Source organism: Orbicella franksi, chromosome 14, assembly GCF_964199315.1.
Source record: "Orbicella franksi chromosome 14, jaOrbFran1.1, whole genome shotgun sequence".
Lineage (NCBI taxonomy): Eukaryota > Metazoa > Cnidaria > Anthozoa > Scleractinia > Merulinidae > Orbicella > Orbicella franksi.
This window is the reverse complement of record NC_138158.1, coordinates 14,581,275-14,603,518: the sequence shown is the minus strand read 5'-3', so window position 1 is coordinate 14,603,518 and position 22,244 is coordinate 14,581,275. Positions and strand designations below refer to the sequence as shown.

The 22,244-nt window shown below is 38.1% G+C and overlaps 2 protein-coding genes across 2 annotated transcripts; both read right to left on the bottom strand.

Annotated features, from left to right (window-relative positions):
* Positions 1–480: 480 nt before the first annotated feature.
* On the bottom strand, positions 481–21,564 carry LOC145467248 (uromodulin-like). Its single transcript, XM_081450799.1, has 2 exons — positions 21,147–21,564; positions 481–884 (listed from the first exon to the last, which is right to left on the bottom strand). The coding sequence occupies exons 1-2, from the start codon at positions 21,562–21,564 to the stop codon at positions 481–483; spliced, it is 822 nt and encodes a 273-aa protein (XP_081306925.1).
* On the bottom strand, positions 8,979–18,251 carry LOC145468630 (adhesion G protein-coupled receptor L4-like). Its single transcript, XM_081452350.1, has 15 exons — positions 18,174–18,251; positions 17,672–17,861; positions 16,880–16,967; positions 15,576–15,666; positions 15,438–15,490; positions 14,823–14,952; positions 13,496–13,599; positions 12,083–12,185; positions 11,793–11,943; positions 11,626–11,707; positions 11,446–11,512; positions 11,180–11,265; positions 10,534–10,654; positions 10,177–10,218; positions 8,979–9,672 (listed from the first exon to the last, which is right to left on the bottom strand). Exons 1-15 carry the CDS (start codon positions 18,249–18,251, stop codon positions 9,508–9,510), a joined length of 1,551 nt encoding a protein of 516 aa, XP_081308476.1. The 3' UTR covers positions 8,979–9,507.
* Positions 21,565–22,244: the final 680 nt, after the last annotated feature.

Here is a 22,244-nt window from a genome sequence, read left to right as displayed (position 1 = left end):
TCCTTTGCATTTTCTGGTTTCTCAGGTTTAGAGCTCATCGAAGTCCCGTACTTTTTTGAAGTTGACCGCTGACTAGACACTGATTTTTTTTTTTTTTTCCGATTGGTTCGCAGGCTTAAGTTAGGTCATTACTTTGGGGGAGAAGGAGGGAGTACGTGCAAAGGCAAAATTTCGGCGCAAATTTACCCCTGGCTAGTTGTTGATTTTTTTCCGATACTTTTTCCGATATAATGCGTACGTAATTTCTACAATCTTAGTTACGCTTATTGAGTATAGTTTGTTAAAATTGAACCAGAAGAAACAGAGAAAGCACACGCTAAAAAATTACATGCTCACAATTGATCATTTTTTGGAGTTTCTGATCCAAGAAAAACAAATTCCCTTTTTAACTTTATGGTTAGTTATTGCAATCAGGATCTTCGCTTTTAGGCTTGGCTAAATATGTATATTCTAATCATTTTAAGAAACTCTCAGATCTCTCTAGAAATGCAACTCATCCCGAGTGAACTTACCAGTGTCGGCGTTACCACAATAGCGAAAATAATACGACGGTGGCCTCTGTAATTCATAGACGTAATAAGAACTGCAGTTCTTTACTTTAATTATGTTACGCCACAAACAACAGTTTGTTGGCCCACTAAAACAGACGCTGCGTTTCACCACACCATCGGCTATTGTAGGGTGTGTACCATTAAGCCAACCTGGATGCATGGCACCGCAGCGCCATCTAAGAACACATTCGTCAGGCATCCGGTCCCCAGCAGCCCCTTGAAAACGGTACCAACCAGTTACTAGGTCCTTATCGCATCTGGAAGGTGGCAGAAATGCCTTTCCTTGGGCGCGGTCTACTTCATTAAGAATTGAGTAATTTTTGCAGCAATCCCCTTGAACAGGAAACAAAAGGTTAGTCGTAATCGACTAAATAGGTTAATTTTGATATATCAAAATTCATCTTGATAGTGAGGTCTAGAGGACGCAACCAAACAAAATAAATAAACATGGTCATTTTATTTTCTTTGTTTGTGTCCTCTAAGCCTCACTGCCAAGCTGAATTTTATTATATCGAAAACGGTCTATTGCATTTCCTTATAATCTGTTTACATATCGACTTTGAATACTCTGCTGTTCTCTTTATCAACTTTTTCCTTTTAACTTTACGAATTTCGATCAGTGTTAAAAAGCAAATATATTTTTTGAAATTTTTGCTCTCTTTTGTGATAACGCAAAGATAATTTCAACTTCACGTCAGAAAAAAAAAAAATTATCCTATCGAACAAGCAAGTAATTGTTTGTTCTTTCCTTCCAAAAGGTTGGAGATGTTGAGATCTTGAAAGATAGTCCTAAGTCGACATGTAGAAACAAATGATAGGCAGTTTTACACAGCGCTGTTACCACATACCTTTCTAGATCTAGATATTATAGTTACCTGGGTCTGAATTGGTGCCTGTCAGTAGCAAGTTGGCAGATGCTGAAAGAGTTTAAAAGGTTTGAGTTAAATTTGTGCAAGGCTGCTTACAACTTAGGGTTATCGTCATTATTCCATAACACCTCTGCTCGTTATCAGCGACATCTTACGGGAATTAAAACATTTAACTGATAAACAGACAGTTTTCTAAGTGTGTACAATCTTTGCCTTTATGGTCATCGTTTTCACGGTTACCAGGTTGATTTTCAATTCCCAACTGACAGAAAATTCTGACACGAGAAATCAACTCATTTTTCCAAAGAAGAGAAATAATATCTGTTTTCATTACATGAATATGACCCCGGCAACTCGTATCTTAAAGGCTGATCATGATCAGGATTATTTAGTATTTATTATATGGCTTGTGCTCGTAGCCGATATAACGCGCGCTCTGATTGGTCAGTTATAGGGCATTATTTTCCCGTAACGCCGACGGGCTGATTACGGGATTGCAAAAACAAAGCAAAAAGCCACGTAATAAACAACTTAATAACCTCGAACGTTCGGTCTTTGCAGGGAAAATCTCAAACCTCGGCATTGCTGTATTGACTGAGGGATAACAATTATGTGAAGTATATATGAAATAATTCATATTTGAACTGCGGTAGTAGATGAAAGTGAAGTATGATCATCGCAGTAAATTTTCCAATTTAAGCAACTGGAAAGAAGAAGCCTGAAAAAAATCAGGGCTTCAACGGATTCGATGATCATACTTCACTTTCATCTACTACCGCAGTTCAAATATGAATTATTTCATATATACTTCACATCATTTCACTCACGGGAAGATATGAACTCAATTAATTGACCTCGCTCCCAATGTGTGGCTTCATAGCTCAGTTGGTAGAGCATCGCACCGGTATCGCGGAGGTCACGGGTTCGAATCCCGTTGAAGCCCTGATTTTTTTCAGGCTTCTTCTTTCCAGTTGCTTAAATTGGAAAATTTACTGCGATGATCATACTTCACTTTCGGATAACAATTATAATAATAATAATAATAATAATAATAATAACAATAATAATAATAACAATAATAATGGTTAGTTCTCATACTAATTTCAATTATGATATCTTGCATTTCGTTTTTTGCTTTTGTGTTGTTTGACGAAAAAGATCTGTCACAATACAAAACGATGGTTACTCCTGAAACCTAAACTTTTGTGAAGCCTTTGTGCACTCCTCTGAGAGGGTGTAAAGTCTGGAAATATTGTACTATGCTTTGAATGAATATGGCACTTCTAATAGTACCCATGTACCTAGGGGGTGGCTTCTATCAAATCCGTCTCTTGCATGAGAATCAAATATCTTATAACTCCCATTATCGGTAAGATAGATACTGACACCAATACATTTTAATGTCAGAATACATCAAGAATAATTTTGTGTCAAGAGTGATCCAAAGCCCTGTCTTTGGACATACTGTACTGATACCCCTCAATTATTGAATCACAATGATTTAGATTACCAGTGCAGCTTTCACTATAATTAAGCTAGTAAATTATTTTTCTCAGACATAGCGATCTCCAGTCATTAACGGTACTTCTGTTTGTATTAATTAAACCTGCCCTGTACATTGTGACAGCGTTCAATACAATATTGATTACCATCTCCATAATTTGTACCAGGTCTTTTTACAGCTATGCCCGGGCAGCTATGTATTCCTTTAATCTTATTGTAAATCAAAGCACTCAAACTTACAACAACACATTGTTTTCCAGCATCTTCACCAAATTACATAAGGTCAACTTGATCATATGGTGCTTTAGTTGTTAGAGTAGGATCAATAATATGTATAGAAGGCCCGGGATTTGGTTCAATGTCATTACACCGAGTAGTACAATGCCATCTGCAGCTCGCATTGTTGTACACACTTGATGATGTATCAAAGCTACGCAAAGATAGATATTTGCCGAAAGACTCTCTAAAACGCGACGATTTTCGATTCAGTATTGACCGTGTAAAATATCACTTTTTTTTCTCGTCTTTTATACAAACTTGATACTGCTATTATTGCTTCTAATTCATGCGATCAAAACTAAAAATCATAATCATTCAATAAATAAAGTTAAGAATCTGGAATATGATAGATGATTGATATATAAACAACCTTGCCAAGAATTAAGTGTCTGCAGTTTTTCATTTGCGCATTATCTGGAGAAGTGTTTCACCCAAATATGTAGAGCCTTTGCAAGGGGCACAAATATGGCGGACGTAAAGTAACAGAAACATCTGTCATTGAGTTTTGCAATTGAAACGAAAAGTTATCGCTCTGGAATCTCGACATGTTAAAATTAATACTTCTTCTAGTGTAAGAATTGTTCAGTTAACAAAACTAAAGCGGTAACTCATCTTTTGACTTGCGCGACACGGCATTTCATGTCACGCAACGCAAAAGCTTGGAAACTCAAACGTGCCCTATTATACAAAACGAAGAACCTTGTCGAGCTAACACGTTAATTTTATAAAACGTCATGATCAAGTTCCTAAAGGATGTTATATCTGATAGAACTAAAACCTCTCGTAAGCGACCACCTCTCCTCAGCGGTCAGTTTTCCAAAATACCAAAAGTTTCCATTAAGCCAAATCACTATATTTGACACCTCTTGTAAGCGACAACCTCTCGTGAGCGACCACGACCACCTTTGAGCTAAAAGTTTGAAATTTTCTTTAACCTCCCGTAAGCGACCACTTAGCAGATAATCGAGCAGAAATTGGATAATAAGGTGTTGTAACATAGTCTCATGGCTGGGTAGTACAAGAAACGGAAATGTATCAATGGGAAGTACAGGATAGTTTTCTTGAAATTGACTTTTCACATGAATAAAACGTTTAACACATGGGGTAAGACTCTACCGTTACCATATGCTAATGAGGCAACGTGATTTAAGCTTTCGTAAGCGACCACCTCTCGTAAGAGCTTACAATAGGTTCGACTGCATGACCACGTCACATGAAAGACATTCATTTGACACCATGTTATTTGATACCACGCAAGCATTTCATGGCCATGCGAATATAATACACTGACGAAAGCAGAAATAGAAAAATAACACCTGATATTGTACTCTAGATCTGTTTGTGCAAAAAAATAATAAATGATAGAGGTCAAATAAATATGATAATTACTACGTAAATGTAAATTGCGTTTAACTTTGCTGTAGTTTCGTAGAGTTTGATTACGACGCACCTTGTCTTTATCAGCACCTAAAACTTTCGTAAATGTTCTTTTGTCGTCTGTAGTAAATCTCTGTCCACATTTCTGTTTATTGGTTCTGGTAAGACCTTCGCTAAATCACTCGATTCTTTTGCTATTTTGAGTTCGCGGAACGACCCGTATCGAAATATACGCTCAGTGACTACGCCATCTTTTAGAGTGGATCTACCGCGAACGGAGTTTGGGTCTGTTTGTTTTAACGTAGAAAAGATGGCACCATTTGTTAAAATATTCGAAATATCTTTTCCTTTTGGCATCGAATTCAACATCGTGGAAAGAAGGTTGAGCCTTTATTACGTGTCTGCGGTATTGCCCATTGCACGTGACTGAGTTTTGACAGGAAATACGAGGGTAATTCGCTCGACTAATTAAAGCAGTTTAGCTGAAATGGACAAACGAGCAGCTCAACAGTCTTTAGTAAATTCACCAACTTTCGAAATAGCCTAAGGATTAGGGTTTTCGTAAGAAGAAAATTACAATAAAACTTCAAACACCCTAATTGCGTGAAATATCTCAATGATAAGGCCTACTCTGGGACCTTAAGTCACCGTAACTTAAGGCGACTTTGGGCTATTTACGGTGACTTTAGGCGACTTAAGCAAAATTGGCAGAAATAGCATTGCGACCTTGGCCGATTTAAGGCGACTACTCGAAAATGCTGTATGCGCGAGGTTTTGAAACAGTGGTTCTTATTTAGCATTATTTCTCACTAACGTTTTTCAACTTCCGTTTGACGGACGAACTTATTATTATTATTATTATTATTATTATTATTTACTCTACTTTTCCGTAAAGGATTCCAAATATCAAAACCAATCGTAGAATGAAAAATATTATCAATATTTCGTGATAAAAATGAATATAATTGCAGTGAGCTATTTTTCCGCTATTTTTTTAAACTACAAAGAAATTAACTTTTTGACTATGCAAATCTCTGTCACCTGCTTGGTAGCCGACAATACATTGCCATCTTTTTGCTTTGTCACGTTCAAGCGAAGGTCGAGGGTTTCATTTTCTACTCAAAAAATTTAAAACGAAATTTGTCTATAATCAAGAAAGAAAATCGTCGCAATGACCAAGCGAAAGAGCCGTAAAGCGATTGAAATTAATTGCTCAACATTTCCATGTCTCGAATAAACACAAGCATATTGACAGGAACTTTCAAACGGTAAGGATGAAAAGAAAGCGTATGAACGCTAAACACTTGAAGGTAAAAAACATGAAATCTGAGCTATTGTCTTTGTATTTGTCAGTATGATTGTCTCCTTGTTGTAAAGGCATAACCCAAGCACACTATTTGAAAAACACTACTTAAAAAGTGACAAAAAATAAAAAAAAATATAGATAGCATGTCCTTTAAAGACTGTTTAAGTCGACTTTTCGCGATAAAAACCGAAATTTAGTAGTCAATGTTGTTTCGCAAGTGGAGTAAAGAGCCCAAAGAAACTCGTTCTGTTACTCGCTATTTTCCTCTGGTTCACCGTTTCAGGGCATATAACATTCAAACCATCAATTTAACAAATACTTAGTACCAAGTAGAAAGAATAATTGTTTTTTTTATTAGCCACGGAAGATGCAAGGTTGGTTAAACTGTCGGCGATTCCTCCTGAGCTGTCGGTCCAAATTTCACTGCCCACTGTTGCTCAGCTGCCAATAAACTTTGCAGATCACAATCTATAAACGCTTCATTTCTCAAATATAATAATAATTTTAGTTATATTCTCGGCTCTCAGTCAACTCCACTTTAGATAAAGAGAGAGAAAAAATGTTTATACTCACTCAAGAGAATGATTAATAAGCGAATTCCCGTCCTCATTTTAAATTTCCTTATTTGTTCCTGAATAAAGTTCCTCCCATCAACACATTCAGTTAAACGGTGGTCGCAATTCCAAACTCTTTGCAATTAACTCAGTATACAGTTTATATTGAGGAGATAGGCTGTCATGTAATTTCTCTCTATAAACGTTTACCAATAAAGGCAGTGTGACGTAATCCGGATTTAAAATACATAGCAGACGGAAAGTTTTCCCTAAATTAACATCTAATGCGGGGGTGACTTGTCACTCTAGAGAACATATGGTGCAACTCAAGCGACTCAAATGATATGCTCAAACAAATGGAACGTCTTAGAGGTTGACTAAAACGCCATGAATCAATGTTTTAGACTATAATGAAAGGCATGCAAGAGCTTTTGAGGCAAGCATTGGTCCATAAACTTGTAGCCGTAACGACAAGTCTAAATAACACTGACAAAGCAGCGTAAAATATGGCAGACTAAATAAACAGGATATGTTAATTAACATGCAATATTGTTATCCTGGCTTAGCCACAGTCTATTTTAATTCAGAATTGAAGTCGATGTCGTCAGTCGCTTCATGATTTTTACAAATTTTCTAAAAAAAGCGACCATGAAGATTCAAAGTAGGGTTCGGGTTTTTACGAATCCTTTCTTGAAGAATTCAGAGAGGCAACTTAGACTGCACATACTGCTCATGCTCACACCTGTCGTACGTTTGATATGCTTAACTGCCAATGACAAGAACTGCCTCCTAATTATGCAAAACTCTGAAGCTGCTTGAGATTGAAGTGATAAAGTTGTGTGCATCACTAAAAATGCGACCCATATTGGTTTTTTTTTTTTTTCCCGTAAGTCGAGACCATTAAAATACACTGAAATAACGATAATTTAACTAAAATAAACATAACGATAATAAAAAACAATTGTGCACCTCACGTTTACGTTTACGTTAAATTGTTAACGTGGTAAAATTTTAGTGAAAACAATAGCCTTTTTGTCCACAGCTTCGTTATTGTAATGCTAATTTTAGTAGCAGATTGACCCTGGGTTCATCCAGCCAGCCAAGAGTTGTAGGCCTGACCAGCCAGACCGCATCTCTGGGGGTCTAGAGGCTTCTTCCAACAATCAGATAAAAGAAGATTTTTTTTTTTCTCTGCATAGACCTGTATCCATAAGCGTGAGGGCTATTGGGGCTTCGGAACTTTTTGACGGTACTTGACAGAAAACATTCCAGGAGGTTTCAAGGCTTTTCGGGTTCTTTCCGTGACGCTTTCCTCGCCATGTCGAATGATCTGAGGGTTTCAGGTATTCTTTTTCGGAATATAGCCATATATCGGTCAATCAGTATCGTGGAAATCCACGAAATGGGTATTATATTTATTTCCATTCCAAATTTCCTATCAACAAAGCAATGACAAATCAAAGCGAACGAAGTTTTTTTTTTCTTGTTTTGTGGTAGCACTGATAAGAACCGTTTTAAAATCTTCCTTGTACGGAGGAAGAAATAACTTTTTCTTTGCCTAAAATAAAGAGAAAATTGATTCTTGTATATTGGAGTAGTTATTGCCAATTTAGGCTAAGTAGGTTCTCAATTAGTTTCAATTTTTCAGACTACTTTTTTTTCCTTCGTATCTACTCTACATGTAGAATCTATCCAGGTACACCAATGAAATTAACAACACTAATCTCGGGCACATTGTTCCAAAACCTCAGACTCTTACTCAAATCTAGTCCTCAGAGTGATAAGGCAAATAAAACCTTGGCGTTGCTAATAACATTATAGTTATTACAACTCACATGAAGTACTTCTCAAGCTAAAGTAACTTTCATTAATATTTGTCGTAGATTTTCAGGGATCATTTTATGACTTACATGTATACAGCTATTCGATCGATATTCGAATGGAAAGTACCGATGTAATATTTTGATTTTTTATTGTTTTTATATTACTGGTCTCCCAAACAAAAAGTGATATCAATATTTACAATCTATTTTGGAAATGCATAGTGCACGTTACGTTTAACACTAGAATAGCTGTAACACTAGAGCAGTTATATCCAGCCAGCCGCTGGGGGAGTAGGAAGTCATCCGACTATGAAGTGACTAGTATTCTTTAATGAATGGCGCCGTTAGGTAGAGGCGTGGGCTCCTAGCAGGGGGCATACTTTGCCCTGGCACAGTTTTGAAAGACCATCTTGAGGAGTAAAAATACTTCAAGTCGCTTCATGTGACAGAAACCGGGTTACGCTCCGTCCTGACGGGCCACTTGACTCGTATACAGACTTAAACGTAAAAGCCACGAAAGGTAATTTTGACCTTATTTGGCATCGTGCAAATGAGTCACAGGTAAACTAAGCGGGCTTACCTCTGCAAATGGCTGAACCGTTCAGTAATTAAGCTTTGGACATAGTTGAACCGTATAATTATCAAAACCTTCATCGTGATCTATTAGCTATCAGACTAGCAGCCGTCTAATAAGACAAAAGAAAGAAAAACCCGAAAACTTTTTTTTTTTTTTTTTTATTAATTTTTCACGAAGAACTGAAATGTGTTTCTTGGTATAGACCCTAGTTTAACTCCTTCAGTTAAGTGGCATGCCGGTCAAGTAACTAGGTCTAGCTTAGTGCACTGAGCGCTATTAACAACAACATCTGAATGTCCGAACATTACCTAGAATGCTAGACTAGTTAAACATTTAAAAAGAACGTTTCCGGTACTACTGTTCGTATGAAACTTGAGAAACAGAAGCCTTCAGATATAACACTGTCGCCCGTTGAAACTAACAGAGATAGAATCCAAACGAAATGTTGTCTAATTCTCAAGAACAAAATAAAAGCTAGCTCCAGAACTCGGTAGCAAAAACAATAAATATATTTTAACACAACTTGTTCTTTACTGCTACGCTACTTAGGTTGAAAAACTTAATTATTTATCATTTAGATAACAGGAAAACTCGTTCATAATCAGCTCCAAGAACAAACTAAGCTCATTAGTCATAAGGTTATACTACAGTAGCTGAAAGTTTCCTCTTCACTGCTCCTTCAGCTCAAAAACACCGCTACCTGACCGCAATTCAATTATTTCCGCCGTGCCCACAACACTTGGATTGACCCTTGAAATTTTCCTGGAAGGGCGTGGATCGTTTACAGCTGGAAGAATCACATTTAGCTTTCTTTTGAACCGCTCTCTTCTAAACTGCAGATTTCATAAAACAACAGAATTGATTGAGGAAAAATGTCTCTTACGTTTGTTTCAGTTGCACTTTGCTTTATAACGTGTTGTGTGGTTAGCTATTGACAAACTAGTTGAATTCATTCCCAGTCCCTACAGGGATCGAAACTGCTCTTGATTAGTTAACCCGAGGCAAGTGAGATTTCCGTTATTTCTTTTGTTTATTCCGAGTGTCTCGACTAGTTTTTCCGAATATGCTGGGAAATTCCCGGTGAGGGATCTTTCTTGCTGAGAGGAAAAAAAATATAGTTAACCGGCTTGTTTTCTCGACAGCTAGCCTATTTTGCGTTCATACTGTCGCGGTCTAGATCTGAGCTTCGTTACGCAATCTCGAGGAAGATTGCGTGACGAGCCCAAAAAGCCTGTACGTAGTGGGCTACACTGCGCCAAAAGTGATACTAAATCACAGATAACAGATGAACTGTTTGAAGAAATTTATTTTCCTGACTGTCTTCAGAATCCTCTCACCTGGTTGTTTCTTGCACAGTGTAGGAGAAAAATCAAGAGCCCCTTCAAAACAAAGGTATTGAAATAAGCAAATTATACACGCATTTAGGTAGACCAAGATAAAAACTTTTTTCAAGACCTTGGTATACCGGCAATCAATTGTTTTCAAATACTGACTGAGACCAGTAAGACCTATCGTTATCAAGTATAATAATTCCTCATTTAAAAACAGCAAACACACAAGATTACACACAGCTGTAATTAAAGGTACATGTCGGGAAAGCGATTTTTGTCGAAAACAAAATCTATATCAAACCATTAATTAAAAATGCATTTAGGAGTGCAAAGGCAATTGAACTGTAGGAACAAATAACTCACCTGAGTAGAGTTGAGGATAGTAAAAATGTAGATGAAAGCTTTGTGTAATGGCGTCAGAAGACCAAACAACCACGTGATTCCAAGCAAAGGACTAATTACCAAGCATGCTTTGATGCCAAGTCTGCAAAAAGATGATAACAATGACAATGAGTTGATGGCACGTAGACGCATCACAAATTTTCGATTTCATTGCATTGAATAAGCGATATAATAATGCACATACATGTACGAAAGAAAAAAAAAACCTATCTTCCAAATATTCTTGGGATGTAAATCAACCGCGTTACTCTCTCAATATAAATAGACCATATTCGTATTCTCGGTATTGGACTGGAACTAGCTTGCAACTGAGGCTAATGGCTAATGCGGGGAATCTTTTCAAATGCAAATAGCATTTGTCCTTTTTCAATGATATTTCCCTGTATGAATCTCCAACGCAAGCTAGTTCCAGTTCAATACCGAGAATACAAATATGGTCTATTACATTAGTGAAGAAAAATTCATTTCTAAATGTTCAGTAAACATCAGAAAAAAAAGAAAAAAAAAAAAAAAACTAGAAGCATGGATTGTATCAAACGTTGCTGAACTAAATCTTGTTGTGAGAGTTAAGCAAACTATGTTCCTTTTCGGTAAATGTTCTTCTTACCGTATCTGGTGAATATTATTATCTCCTGCTGTTGGCTGCATTGAGGTGATTTCCTTTACGACCCGAACTAATATCAACAAGTTGAGCTAAAGAAAGAAAACAGAACATGGGGTTTGGCTTAAGTTTTATGAACAAATCTCTATATACGACATCTGTTTAAGGAATATCACGGCCTCAATCGAAAACGTCATTATCTATTGAACTTTATTACAATGATTCGATGCATTTCAAGTCAAGAAGACTAACTAGGCAGTCGTTTTACTTACGGTTTGAATGCCCAACACGATTGCGACAAACGTCCAAATCAGATTGTTATGCGAAGACATCCAGCGGCTTAAAGCAAAAGTAAAAATATAACAGTTGATACATAGGACCTCAAGTTCTGAAATCGTGACAGAATGCAGTAAATAAAAGAGGAGGAACGGAAACGTTTGCAAAGCGCTTACTAATCATCATCGACAAAACTATAGATTCCATCTTTTCCTGCAGCAATGCTCAGCGATATGGCGACAATGACAGCGGGAAAACCTGCGGTAGAAGGATATTGAGGGGAAATAGATTGCAAGAGTGTAGCAGAACAGACACTGAAGCTAAAAGGTGCTCAAGAACTTACCCCACGACATCACGTGATACGTGCGCATCTTGTTTTCGATGTTGTGAACCTTTACAACCAGCAAGTAAAGGTAGATTCCCTCGGTGAGCATCCAACAGAAAGATGCCATCAGAAAGTACTGCAGAAGAGCGGCTACTGTAACACATGCAGCCTGTAATGTAGCGCAGTACATTAGATATTGATACAGTAGCTAATAGTGTACTTTGAGTCGTCACTTCGTGGTGTTTACATCCTCTCTCAGCTTAGCCAGCACTGTAACCTCTAACTCTGACCATCAAAAGGTTTCTTACCATGTTTTCTGTGGCCCCAATTCCGGAAAGAAATAGTATCTCTCCAGTTCCGAGGGATCCAGCCAGACTCATTCTGATTTGGGATAGAGGCTGATGCACATCGCTGATCGGAGAAACGCCAAATGTGAATAATTTAAAAGTTTACTGTTAGACCTCGACTACCATGGGTGATAAGGCCTTTTCTCTCAGGACAAATGAGCCAAGAGGCGAACCGCGTGGAAAATTATGGGTGGGGTAGGGGGGGGGGGGGGAGCTCAATTATTTAATGGCATTTATACCACTCTTCAAAATTATGTTTTTCAATATTGTGAAACTTTCCCATTAGTAATTCCCAACGTTTTGCATTATTTTGAGTTAACCGTGTCAGGCACCATGTCTTGGAAATACGCGATCCCAACACTAGTGCGAAACTAGGCAGAGCCTGGGTGAGTCTAGATATATACATACATACAAACTTTATTGACCGTAAAAGTGTTTTTTTCAGTTGCAATATAAACGAAAAATACAAATTGAAATACTATTATAGCAATAAATACATTCAGAAATGCTATAAAGATTCAAAAACACGGTAAATAAGAAAATATATTTCATTCAACCTACTAAAATATCACATTCAACTAATTAACAAATCTGCAAAGTGACGCTTGAAGTTTTGGGGCATATTACACACTTAAGATTTAGCTCTTATTAACCGAGCAGGAGGTCTGTATAGGAGAATCTTGACCGAGGTCAGAAGCACAGACCGAACGCAGTCAGGTCTGTACATACGATCGAGGTCAAGATTCTCACATACAGATCGACTAAGCTCGGTTAATAAGATGTTTATTATATGGCAAACAAAAAAAAAATAATTCGTTTAATGTAACTGGTTTGTACTAGCTGACATTTTGCCTGCGACTGGCGATGAGCTGAACTTAATTCTGCCAGACTCGTACTCTTTACTTTTTTTTTCTCATCAGGCTTCGCACTTCCATAATATGGATATTTTCTGGAACTAATATTTTGGAAGAAAATAGTCAATATTTTTGTATTTAGTTTGCAACTTTTTCACGGCAAAATGTAATCGGTGGAGATGCCGGTCTAGATGGGAAAATCTAGACCGTGGTCAATATCGATCTCAGCCAATCAAATTCGTAAATTCGGTAGTTCCCAGTCCTTGTGAGACACAGCCATATAATAATGTGACTTAAAGAGTTCCATAGTTTGGCTCCTCTGTAAAGGAAAGAGCGCTGACCAGTTGGTAAGCGGCAAAAAGTTATGGTCAGGGGTATGTCCAGGGTGTTAGACGATCTAGTTTGTCTAGATCTACTCAAGTACTTCAAATGTTAAACATGTAATTCATCTTATTTAGGAACATTCAGACAGTACCTTTGTAAGCGTTCTAGGTATTTGTTTAGTTATTCTCTTACTCACGCGAGAAGCGCATATGCTATTATAGTCATAGTTACTCCTGTTATGGAGAGACCTAATCCCACGTAAGTAAGAATCCTCAATATCTTCTCATCCGTCTTTGTGAGCTTCCAGTTTATAAATTAGCAAATAAGAGAAAAAAAAAAAAAAAAACGAGACATTACGACATAAAGATTTGACTATTTTTTTTTTTTTTTTTTTTTTTTAATATTTTCTCCTACCTGCATAACTGTTAATTGACAATGCTTTTAAAATTTAGGCAAAAACCAATTTTGGAATCACAATATGTGGGCTACCCAATTTGCTTGTAGGTTGAGTATGGGTGGAAAGTCTGTGTCGGAACACGCAAAGACTCGCCGCGGTCAGTAGGTTACATTTTGAGGAACATTTCTTTTAGAGCGCCTCTATACATTAGGGATTATACAAGGATACCGGCGAACTGTTGAACGGATAAAAGTCAGTTAAATATGCATCCAATTATTGCAGTATCAAATCCACGTGGGTGTCTGGAAAACCCAAATAGCGAATAGCGAATAGTCGCGAACAGCGAATAGCGAATAGTCCCGAATAGTGCGAATAGTCTCGAACAGTGCGAATAGTGGCGAACAGTCGCGAAAAGTGGCGAATAGTGACGAATAGTCGTCAATAGTCACCGCTTTAGATCTTATATCCTGAGTTGATTAATTATCTTAATAAGCAACAGAATTTCAGTGAATTTATTACCTTTTCTTCTCCGGACTCAGGCTAGGGCTGTCCATCGCCGACATTAAGAAAACAGAAAACAAAAGCTAAGGATAATCTAATAAAGACGTATTTACGCTTTTGCAGCGGTTAAAACAGAAGAAATTACGTTTAGATACACCTTTTGTCCTGACAAGCAGTGATAAGCGTTTGTGCTTTTTAGCGGGAAAATCCCACCCTACGTTGCTGCGAGGTTGTCTGCGAGATACTGGGTACCCTATTTGCTACGGTTTGCCACTATTTGCCACTATTCGCCACTAGACTGTTCGCCATGCACTATTCGCATTATTCGTACTATTCGGTATTCGCTATTCGGGTTTTCCAGACACCCAATCCATGTCGCCTCGATCAGTGACGACAACTTTTTGCAGTGGAGACCACCTCAGAACCCAACTACAGATTACTACAAAAATTACCGAACCGCGGAAAGAACTCGAAGTTTTGTACATTGACCACTCCCACTTTTTTGTTGTTGACCCGCCCAGATTCCTGTTAACGTGTTGTTGTGAGTTGACTGTAAGGTGATGTGTTCGATGGATAAAAATTCCAGCCCATTCCATGGCTCGGTGATTTTCGTGGTACACCTTACCCCACTGTTGGCATCGCTATAGTCGATTAGAACAGCAAAGTGAGTCAAATGATTGCAACTGCATTCTGTTTCTTCTGCATTGCTCGTCGATTTCACAGCATGACATCCTTCCCTGGACCATCCGTCAGGGCTTCAATGAAACATTCAGATTTGTTTTGCACTATTTACATATTGATACAACATTCAATACAGGAACACAGAAACAAAACTTACAATAAATGGAAAGTAAAATGCGCGTAGTGACCAAAGTAGCTGATAAGGCTTTTGGGTTGGTCATTGTCACGTTAACTTAACTGCCGTAAATATTAAGCTTATATACCTACACGAGAAAAAGTAAAAACAGTGCAAAGCGTGTTATATAAATAAGGGTAAGCAATGTGTTACGTTATCTTATTAAGTCGAATTTCGACAATTTGAAAGGAAAGAAAAGATAACATGATATTTTGATTCCTTCTTTCTTCGGGAGAATAAGTGAACTTATCGCTTATAAACGACAATCTTATTGCTCACACTGAGCCCCTGGTGCCGCTAAGCATAGACGCGAAATCGTGCGGCGGTGTCGAGCAACAATCTGTCACGCGAATCTTTACTTAAAAATTGTCACTTGATACTCACCTTTTTTCCCCGAAGCCAGTCCAAAACACACAGACTGTCTTGCCGTCTGCAGCCTGCTTAGAACAGATTTAATTTGAAAAAAACGTTTTCAACTAAGTGGGTGCAAAACCACAATAGAGTTTTTATTGTTGTGTTTACCTTCAGGTGCCTGAAACTCAGGGTGACGTTCTTCTTTAATTTTCCCGGCTTTGGATTCATCGTGACTGCCACTATTTTGGTACCGAGTCGCCTACATAGAATAAGAATATGACAATCTAAGTTAACCAATCGACTTCTCGTCGTTGTGGGGCAGCAGATACATGTAATACATGTACATGTGGTAGTTCAGCCTACACACAGGTTTTGCAAGCTATCGCTCGAGCGTGCATGGTTATACGATCTTGCGAAACACTGAAAATTTTATGACTTTATATGAAATGTACATGTATATACGGAAAATAAATACAGGAGAAAATGACATCCACTCGCTTCGTGCGTGCTGTCGAATTTTTGAGCCTTTCAAAGCGATTTCCACGTATTTTAGCCTTACGGTCTGATCACTCTTGAAACTCCGCCTAACTACGCAATCACTTGTCGTACAGCAAAAAGTTTAAGGCCCGTTTACACATGATTTGTATCGCGCAATTCAATGCAATTTATTTCGCGCCGAAACTGCGAATTCAAAATCGCGTGTAAAGAAAACCAGCTGTGATTTCAGTGTAATTTTAACGCGATTTGGAAATTCGATTGTGATCAAAACCTGATGCAATTTTGTGGCGAGTTCTGATGAGAAAAGTGACAATCATCAACAAGGAGGCACCCCTCGGAATGTATTTTTTAAAGAGTAAATTCTTTTTTCTTAATTTTTTGGAATGAATATCGGAGAATATTCTTTGTATGGGAATTTAGTTTCCCCCAATTAATCTCCAGTCATGTACTTTTTGTAATTTCTGTGATTTCTTTACTTGTACTAGCATGACAAAGTATTATTAAACTTAAACGTAACTTTTTTTGAGTTTGAGTTGTGCCAAATTACTAACACCAGTAATTACTAGAGGAACGACAAACCAACTGAAAACTGAAGCTATGGAGGAAATTCAGATAAACCTCGAAAGGCAGCCGAGGGGAATTTCACTGAGTGCTCGAATACAAGCTTAATGTTATTTTCTATCGCCTTCATTGACCATTGGGGAGGGAGAGGAGGGCCGGGGGACAGTGTCTTTATCTACATTTACACGTCCTTGACAAAAGCAAAAGAAAGAGTAACAAACCGAGCGGAAAAACCTTTTTTTGCGACGCATTCAAAGAGAGCGCGCCTGCTCTGTATAGAAAACTGCTGCTCAAAGTTACCGTTTCCGTAGGCTGAAATACAATCGCGGCGGGTCGCGGCGATAAATCGCATTAAAATTGCATCGAAATCGCAGTTGGTTTACACTTGCAATGCCTGCTCTCTGACTTGTTACCTGGAGCTGTCATGTCCATCTTTATTGGAATGATAAGCTACAAATAACTCGTGAAGTTCGTTGTACGCAATACCAACTACGACCGTTCCTAGATTAAAACAAAAAGAACGTTACATTGAAAAAATGGACGATGAAGACTATCCTGGTAGACATAGTGTAAATGCCGTGATTTGTTGAAGGTGACTTTAGCTCGACAGCATGTCATAAGCAACAGTAAGACAATAGAAGGATTAACATAAATTAAGTAGAAACGCTCCTATTTTTGCAACGTTTTCAGGTAAATGTAGAAAAGAATAACTACACAAACCATTATCGTTGAAATTAGCGGAGGGAACTTCGATAAAGGCTTCTCTTTTAGGTTCCTCGAAAAGAAAGTCGGTCGCATTTTGACGTGAGCCTCGCCGAAGAGCCAAAGCTGTAAAGTAAGGCGGACATGAAATTCAATAACTTTCACACTACAAGATATATGTACACAAAATACATATTTAAGACAATGCGATCACAATTGTACAGCTTGAAATCAATGGATGTGAATCGATGACTGAAACATGAGTGACTGACTGACGGACTGACTAATTGGGTGACTGTTAATTGATTGCCTCTTGCTTGCTTGTTTGCTTGCTTGCTTGATCGATCGATCGATCGATCGATCGATTGATTGATTGATCGATTGATTGATTGATAGACTGATTGGATGAGTGAAATTATTAATGATTGATCGAGTTTGTGATCATTAACCATGGGTGTAGCTGCGAACGTAGACTAAAAAATAAAATTGACATGACTACTCACCAAGGCTGTTGGAAACGATTCTTATTTGCGGCGTTAATTCGCTGAGATGGTGATTGCTAAAATTAAGCACAAATCTCTCAAAGCTAACTGACATCCTAAAGATAGAATCCCTTCGTGATTGATCTTGAACATCCTCGATATCGATGTTTTTATACAGCTCGGTGACGTCTGTAAATAAACTAACCGCCTCCTAGAAAAAAAAAAAAAAAAAGTTTAAAATTGTTTTTGGGTGTTGTTATTTCATCTAAGAAATCACCTCAAACACAGTTAGCATATATAGGCCAGTAAATCAACGAAAAGAATAGAAACCTGCAAGGAGGTGTTTTGTCTGACATCTAATTTGTCCAATAGAGAAATGAATTTCTGCTCCTGGGTGAAGAAGATGAAAGTCACATTCATGATCTTCTATGTGATTTGATGTATGTGAACTAATACAAAGAGCGTGGACGGGTTGAGTAACCAACAGTCCACGTTGTAATCAACACCTGCGCTTAATACTTACCAATGCTTTTGTTGTTGTTGTTTTTGATGTTGTTGCAGTTGTCGATGTTGCTGCTGTTGTTGATGCAGTTGTTGCCATTGTCGTTGTTGTTGTTGTTGTTGCTGCTGTTGTTAGTTTTGCTGTTGTTGCCGTTGTTGTTGTCGTTGTTGCTGCTGAAGATGTTGTTGTTGCTTTTATTTCGAATGTGGCTGTTGCTGCTGTCGTTGCAGTTGTTGCTGATGTTGTTGCTGTTGCTGTTTCTGGTGTTGTTTTAGCTGTTGTTGTTGTTATTGTTGTTGTTGTTGCTTTTAAGTTGCACATGTTTCTGATGCTGCTGCTGTTACTGTTGATGCTGTTGCTTTTGTTTTTGTCACTTTCTGCTGATGCTGTTGTAACTGACGTGGGAATAATTATGTCACATTACTGCTCTGTTAGTATGTTACGTAATAACTAATTACCAAAGCGAAGACGAGCAGAAACATCAACAACAATCAATCAACACTAAATGTATACGCGTAGCGCCTAAGAGCTAAGTAAGCTCGATCACAACACATGTATGGACGTGTATGTAATAAAAATATACATAAAAAAAGAACGCTGATTCCCTCTATCAAACTTAAACTAGGCTGATATTTAGGTATGAACTCTGATTCGGTCGACAGAAGGTACTAACAAACAACAGCTAGGTAAAATTCATCAATCCTTAGGGATTTTGTAAAAACCTGGCTTCAACATTGCCATCAATAACAAGATTGTTAACTCACCATCATGTTCTGTAATTTTTTTTCTAAAATTGATATCTTTAAGGAAATTTCGGCAATTCATTAACGAAAAAAGTCAAAACACTTGTTCGCTGTTTATTTGTTAGGGAGAAACCGTGGCTTTGTTTTCAATCTTCTATTGCCGGAGGGTTGCAGGATCCGCTCTCATATCTTCGATTCCTAGGGCTTCAAGAATATATAACTAATGGCAATGAAACTTCGCTAGTTTATATTGAGCATCTAAAGGTGTTTTCTTTGAGTTTCAGATAAAGTTCCAAGGGCAAGAATATTCCACCCCCCCCCCCTGCCCTCTCCCCTCCTCCTCCTGTTAACAGGATTCATGGTTGACTCGCTGGACTCAAGATCGAGCGGTGCGAACTGGAACCTACTCGTCCATTTTTCTTAGGCAGCATGCTCTACTCTCAGAAGTGTATCTCTCCGTCAAGGTGAATAAATGAGTAGACTTATGAGCGTGTCCATGATATAACCAGGCAAGAAGACTCGAAAGCCTTTTTTCCTGTCTTACCATAACTTAAAATGAGCAAGAAATATCCAGCTAAAAAGTTTTTTATCGATTACGAATCAACCTTCGACGAAAGGAAGCACTGAGACATTTCTGTCGAGGATTTTCAGAGCTATATTCAATTTTTTTGTTTTGTTTTGTTTTTACTATATGTATAAAAATACAACAGCAGAATATTAAACTTACAATTTCACTCAGCTAATGCTTATGCGAGTTAATTATGTTAACTCAGGAAAACGGCTTTTGTGTTTCAGTGAATCTTCATAAGCTGGTCATAAATCCTAAAGTCCTATGTAAACAGTACACGGAAAAAGAATATTCAAGTCTCCAAACATATTATGGCTTTTTTGAGGGCGGTAAAGGGGGAGGGGGGGGGGGGGGTATAGATCACGTTTCACGGAAAATAATGCAGCCCTTTTACAATTCACGAAAAATACAACATTGGCATTTCACGCTTCACGGAAAGTAAAAGAGAACGTTTTGGAAAATCACGGTTCACGGTGACTATGGAAATCGCGATTCACGAGGAAAAAAATATTTATTTCACATTTCACGGGGGAAAAAAAGGGCCGACCACGAGTCACGAAAATTCCGTATACCACCCTCTTTTTTGAGAACGTTAGTGATGGCTTGTGCTATCCATGTTAGAATTATGAGTGTTCAATTTGCTGTTGCTCATTGCAGATGTTTGCTATGAATTAAAGTTTATTCACAACACTACGTGATGTGCATCTTTTCATAATAGAGCCAAGGAATCAAATTTCCTAGTTTAAATCATTACTACGCTTTGAGTTTGATAGTTGTAGAACATGATCCAGTGGATTTCATTTTTACGTAGCCTTTCCTGTTGCAGAGACAGTAAACCAAAGCCAGTTTTCTTTGTGCATAAATAGGTATCAAATGGACATTTTTTGGAAGGGGTCCCCCTCACTTGGAGGTAATAAAATGTTTTGACCTGCTATTTTTGCCGTAATCATTCAATCACCAAACCCAACATTTGTGCGAAGTTTGAGCGAAATCGGTGTTTTGAGCTGTATCACCTCCTGCCTGGTTCTGTTTTCTCATGGACACGCTCTTAATTAAAAGCTACTGGACAACCGTGCGATTTACTGACATCCCTCCCAGGGAAAGTATGAGTATTTTTAGTCTCTTGATGTTAACATAAGTGCCATCTAAATCAGCTACTTAGCTCGAACGAAAAATTTACCAAATGTCTATCTCGTTTGCTAATATTTTTTCAAACATTAACACTAACCCGTGGCTAGCAACTGAGTGACACTACAACTTGTTTTCCGTTGTAACGTCCTCGCTGCAAACTCAGCCACTATTGCTTTGCACCTGATCCACTTGACCACTACGTCTGCAGGACTCCATCCTGTCCTCAGATATGACAAAAGATTTATTTGAGCAACTCCATGTTTTCAGCGACACTTCATGTAACGACTGCATCCATTCGAGAACTTAACTGCCAAATTCAAAGGTAAATTTAAGAGCTGTCTTTGTCGCCGATGTCGTCATTGCTTAAGCTTAATTTCTAATGATTCTGGATAAAACCTCGCTCTGAGACTGTGATGGAAAACGGCGAAACTAACCAGTTAACCAAGGGAACCTGACGTATTCTAGCCTCTTTTGAAAACCAAAAGTTACTCCTAATTGTATTCGCCAATTCCTGTAACCAAAATATTCAACGAAGGCAACTAGTCTACTTACCAGGACTGGCACTGCCACAGTAACAAACGTTGCATCCAGAGTATTTCTGCAACTCATAGACGTAATAAGAACTGCAGTTCTTCACTTTAATTAGGCTCCTCCATAGGCAGCAAGAATTATTACCAGTAAAACAGACGTTACGAATCACCGCGCCTTCGGTGATGGTCGGGTGCGAACCATTAAGCCAACCTTGGTACTCAACACCGCAGAGTCCCTTTGGAACGCATTTGTCTGTCATTCTATTCCCCGCAGCTCCTTGGAAACGGTACCAACCAGTTCTATCGCATGTCCTAGTACTGTGCGATGCACCTCTCTGAGAGCGGTCTACTTCACTCAGAACTGTGTAATTTTTACATCCTTCCACATACCGTTTCGTTAGTTCTAAAACTCTATTTTTTGTTATTGTTTGGTATTTCATCTTTTCTGTTTCGATGATCCGCTCTTTCATACATTTCAGAATTTCACAAAATATCAAACCGTTTTATAAGTTTAAATCATTTGGATTCTGCAATAAGCCCTTTGCAGCTAGGCCATCACGTGACCTACTATTCATAAAATTATGGAGAGTTGAAGAATGCCAGAAATGGAAAAGGCATGTTGAAAACATGAAAATGGCCAACTTTGAGCCTTCTGGCAATAATGAATGAGATTTTATGACGGTTTGAGCTTTTAAAAAATCAAGAAGATTTGTGTAAAAAAAATTCAAGACCTTGCTCTCCAGCAACATTTTCCATCGATCTCTTCTAAATTTGCCGAAAATTCAAACATTTGTATAAACTTACCCTTTAATGCCAGGGGCCTTAAACTTAGCAATTTTGCTATGCAAAGTGGCCATTTCTGACATTGAGTAACACAGCAACACTCGATCCCGGCAGCTACTTGGAAACCACCCAGCCAACCAACTCATCACCAGGTCCCGGTCTCATCTCATCCCATGTTTTTCATTGAGCATGGTCCGCATCGCTTATTTACAGCCAGAGGGGAAAACTATGCCAGTACGCTATATTCTCTTATCTTTATTTGTTTTTAGGCTTGTTGGTTGAGCTTATTCTTTTTCGTTTTGTTTAAAATACATATTCTACACCAATCAGAATTAGA